Source organism: Linepithema humile, chromosome 1 (assembly GCF_040581485.1).
Source record: "Linepithema humile isolate Giens D197 chromosome 1, Lhum_UNIL_v1.0, whole genome shotgun sequence".
Classification (NCBI taxonomy): Eukaryota; Metazoa; Arthropoda; class Insecta; order Hymenoptera; family Formicidae; genus Linepithema; species Linepithema humile.
Window position 1 is genome coordinate 47,033,629 of NC_090128.1, and position 3,396 is coordinate 47,037,024.

Genomic DNA, 3,396 nt, shown 5'->3' on the forward strand with positions numbered 1-3,396 from the left:
TTCGGTAATTTATCCAACATTTCTATCACAGGTACAGTAAGAGCAGCGACAGGGAAACGGAGGAAAATATTTTTGATCCTCTTATATCTTCCTTTTTTTTGCATTAGTTACTTTTAAAATGTCCAGCATCACTTCGTCCAGCAATTCCGGGTCTACGTCACGAAGTAGGGCAGTTACCAAATTGCCAATTAATGCAGGTTTATCATATGCAGCTTGTGGAGCAATCTGTGGACAAGGTGAAATTCTCTCTAATTGGTTTGTATTAAGGAACACTGGAAGAGCCAGGGGATCGACAACGGGTGTCCGATCTAGGGTGTCTTCGGTCATGCGACGCTTACTAATTCCTATAAAAATATTCACATCCTGCATTGTAAGTTCTTGTTGATAGTATTTCCATAAAAGTAAAAAGAAAGTAACAGGTACCGGACATAATAATAGTAAGATAGATGAAATTTCAAAAATAAGAGGTGCAATTATTTTCTATTGCTTTTCAAATTGTTCTACAAGCAAATATTTAACAATACCATATTCTCATGTTAAGTAAGACATACCAGGATAGTAAAATAGTCATTACTATTTAATACCCCAGCGAGAAATGACTCATTGAATTGATGTCGAATCGACATCAATATACATAATACGATGTAATATCGATGATTTTGACGTCAATTAGACATCGATTTGATGTCGATTGATAGGTCACTTCTCGCTGGGACAAGCAAAATTACATCAATTTTCTATTTTGAATGCAGTTCGACTCCACTTCAGTCGATAAAATGTTCGACCAATCGAGCTAAAATGTTATTAATGATATCAAATTAATTTTCCATTTGCAATGTTCATACGTTTTTTACAAAAGACTTTGTGTTTTATTTAACATGAAAAATATACCCTTCAAATAAATTTTATTGAAATGAACATACGTGATCCATGATCAGTGCTGCTGTCGTAAAGCGGGCTGGCCATCTCCGATAAATCCGAATGCGAATCAGAAAATTTCGGCAGCTCAATATTTCTGTAATTTCTGAAAAGAAAATTTGATTACATACACACGTATATAATGATAATTATTATTATTATCATTATTATTATATATGCATACTTGCTCTCTAGCAGATCACGCAAAAACTGCATACATTGGAAATGTACCCACAGTTTTTTTCCACTCGCCGCTTGCTGATCCTTTTTCAAATAAAACTGAAAAGAATTGTACAGCAACTTCCACTTCTTTTTTATCAAATTGATGGAAAATCTTCCTAAAAAAAAGACAGAAATACATAATTCGATAAATCAGTATTTTTTCACTCAACTCAAATAGACTTGACTCAATTGCAATTGTCTTTAGAGCATAAAATAACCTTATGGAAAAACCCTTCACGAGACGAATGTAGAATTGTTCAATATACAACAAGTATTGAGCGCTTAATAGTTTCAATATTGGTCAATGCTACATTGGTTGCAATACTTTTGCCTGGTAAGAGAATGAACAGAGCATTGAATTAATTATCTTAATTGTTTCATGAATTTTCCAATTACAAAATAACAATATTACCGTCCAGAGCTGCAAACACTTCTTTCCAGAGCTTTATCCTTACTTGCGGCCTGCGTTTAACCCTAGGTAGATTGTAGTTCCACAATCCAGATCGTCGAAAAACTTCATCGATCAGCTGTTGTTCTATAACTACCTTCTTCGCATTGGATCGGCTCATTGTGCTGTAAATTTACAGCAAAATTTACTGCACGTGGCGTATTCGTGACGACGACGGCTTCTGTACCATCAGCCATCAAGCTGTTGCTATATCTCCGTTCTCTACACATAACAATAACAATAACAATAACAATAACAATAACAACAATAGTAATAACAATAACAATAATAACAATAATAACAACAACAATAATAATAATAATAATAATGTCATTCAGGGATTAGTTACATGTAGCATTACTGTAATTGGTAATTATACAGAATCGTTACCTCACCTCCAATTTTGAAAAATTTATGCTCATTCGACGCGTTTTTCCGTGAAATGAAAGAATCTGGCAGAAAAAAGTGTCGCTCTGTCTCGCGAAGCGAAATATTAATCGTTAAAGTTGACCACTTTTCAAATTACAAAACCTGTTATAGCAACGAAATATAGCGTCATGAGCATGCGCTGCAGTCACGCGCGCATGCGTTGTCATAAAATTCAACTTTTACACGTAAGCGGAGCCCCTCTCCCTGCACCACCCCTACCGCCACGAAAAAGCCCTAACCTAACCTAACCTAACCTACCTAACCTTGGATTAAGAGAGCACGCGCGCCTGACCGCAGCGCATGCCCATGTCGCTATATTTCGTCGGTATGACAGGTTTCGTAACCTGAAAAGTGGTCAACTTTTAATGATTAATATTTCGCTTCGCGGGACAGAGCGACACTTTTTTCAGATAGAAAAGTTTTATTTCACACAAAAACGCGTCGAATAAACCTAATTGGATCAAAATCGGAGGTGAGATAGCTGATATTGTATAATTATGTGCTGCTGGCCGATACACGGCATCCTCATGAGAGAAGCTATATTGAGAATCCGCCTTAACCCCTCCTCTTCCGCTTCTCCTCCCCTTATTGCGTCTGCGCGGGTCACCTGCTGCGCAGCGGAAGCTGCGTCTCTTGTCATAGCGTTGAGTTTTTCCGCCATATTAACACGCAATTATACGATACAGTGCAATTATACAGTCGTGCACTTTCTTTTGCAACAGAAAATGTCAGGTTCGGACGAATCTCCGACTTATTCAAGCCAGCGTGATTGTGAAATCACCGACAGTGAATCGTATGAACAACCCAGCAGTGAAAAGATTCCTTACGATCCGATACGACGCCATGAACGCAAACGCAGTTTTTTCAATCTGGTAGATTATGAGGACGACTCGGACAGGGAAAACTCCCATCAGTTGCCAAAGCGGTCTTACCATCCCTCTCCCGGCCCGTCTCGCGAGTCATTACAAAAGCAGGTTGATCTTTTAACATCCTTGCTATGGCAGAGACCGCCCGTACCACCGGTAAGTACCCCAAGCGAGAAAACTCGCACCTTTTTGGAAAAGCCAGGAATGGGTCATGACACACGAAAACTAGTCCTGGGATCCCTCAGAACCGAAGTTGACGAGAAAAGACGTCTCCTCCCAGCATCTAAAGATCGACTGGAGGCGCTCAACGAATGCCAGCGGTTTGGTTTAACAGACTGGAAAGAGGTCAGATATTCAAAGGCTCTTAGATCTTTTCTAGCATCCCCAGGGTTTACGGAGCTCAAAGTAAACGAAGAGCTCTGCCACTTGGATAGGAAGAAAGACCTCTTATTACCAGTAGAGCGAGTTTTAGCAGGCCTATCCAATGCAGCCTTGGAACAGAAAGAATTATTA

The 3,396-nt window shown here is 39.0% G+C and overlaps 1 protein-coding gene across 4 annotated transcripts; it reads right to left on the bottom strand.

Annotated features, from left to right (window-relative positions):
- Positions 1 to 12: 12 nt before the first annotated feature.
- LOC136996838 (uncharacterized) lies at positions 13 to 2,481 on the bottom strand. 4 transcript variants are annotated; one of them, XR_010887935.1, is made up of 6 exons: positions 1,984 to 2,481; positions 1,553 to 1,810; positions 1,359 to 1,471; positions 1,103 to 1,256; positions 924 to 1,024; positions 13 to 225 (listed from the first exon to the last, which is right to left on the bottom strand). XR_010887935.1 is itself a non-coding variant. In XM_067347389.1 (5 exons), the coding sequence occupies exons 2-5, from the start codon at positions 1,707 to 1,709 to the stop codon at positions 82 to 84; spliced, it is 675 nt and encodes a 224-aa protein (XP_067203490.1). In that variant the 5' UTR covers positions 1,710 to 1,713; positions 1,984 to 2,481; the 3' UTR covers positions 13 to 81. The 4 variants fall into 4 exon arrangements, 3 of the variants coding, with proteins under 3 accessions (XP_067203490.1, XP_067203491.1, XP_067203489.1); XM_067347389.1 differs by lacking the exon at positions 1,359 to 1,471 and having other exon boundaries at positions 13 to 344; positions 1,553 to 1,713; XM_067347390.1 differs by lacking the exon at positions 1,359 to 1,471.
- Positions 2,482 to 3,396: the final 915 nt, after the last annotated feature.

Bases quoted from the DNA above. Each gene is read 5' to 3' on its own strand.
- LOC136996838 (XM_067347389.1), bottom strand. From the start codon at position 1,709: ATGAGCCGATCCAATGCGAAGAAGGTAGTTATAGAACAACAGCTGATC. The intron at 1,025-1,102 runs GTATGCATATAT...TTTTCTTTTCAG, and splicing joins CGTGATCTGCTAGAGAGCAA to AAATTACAGAAATATTGAGC. The intron at 345-923 runs GTATGTTCATTT...ATATTTTTATAG, and splicing joins CAGCACTGATCATGGATCAC to GAATTAGTAAGCGTCGCATG.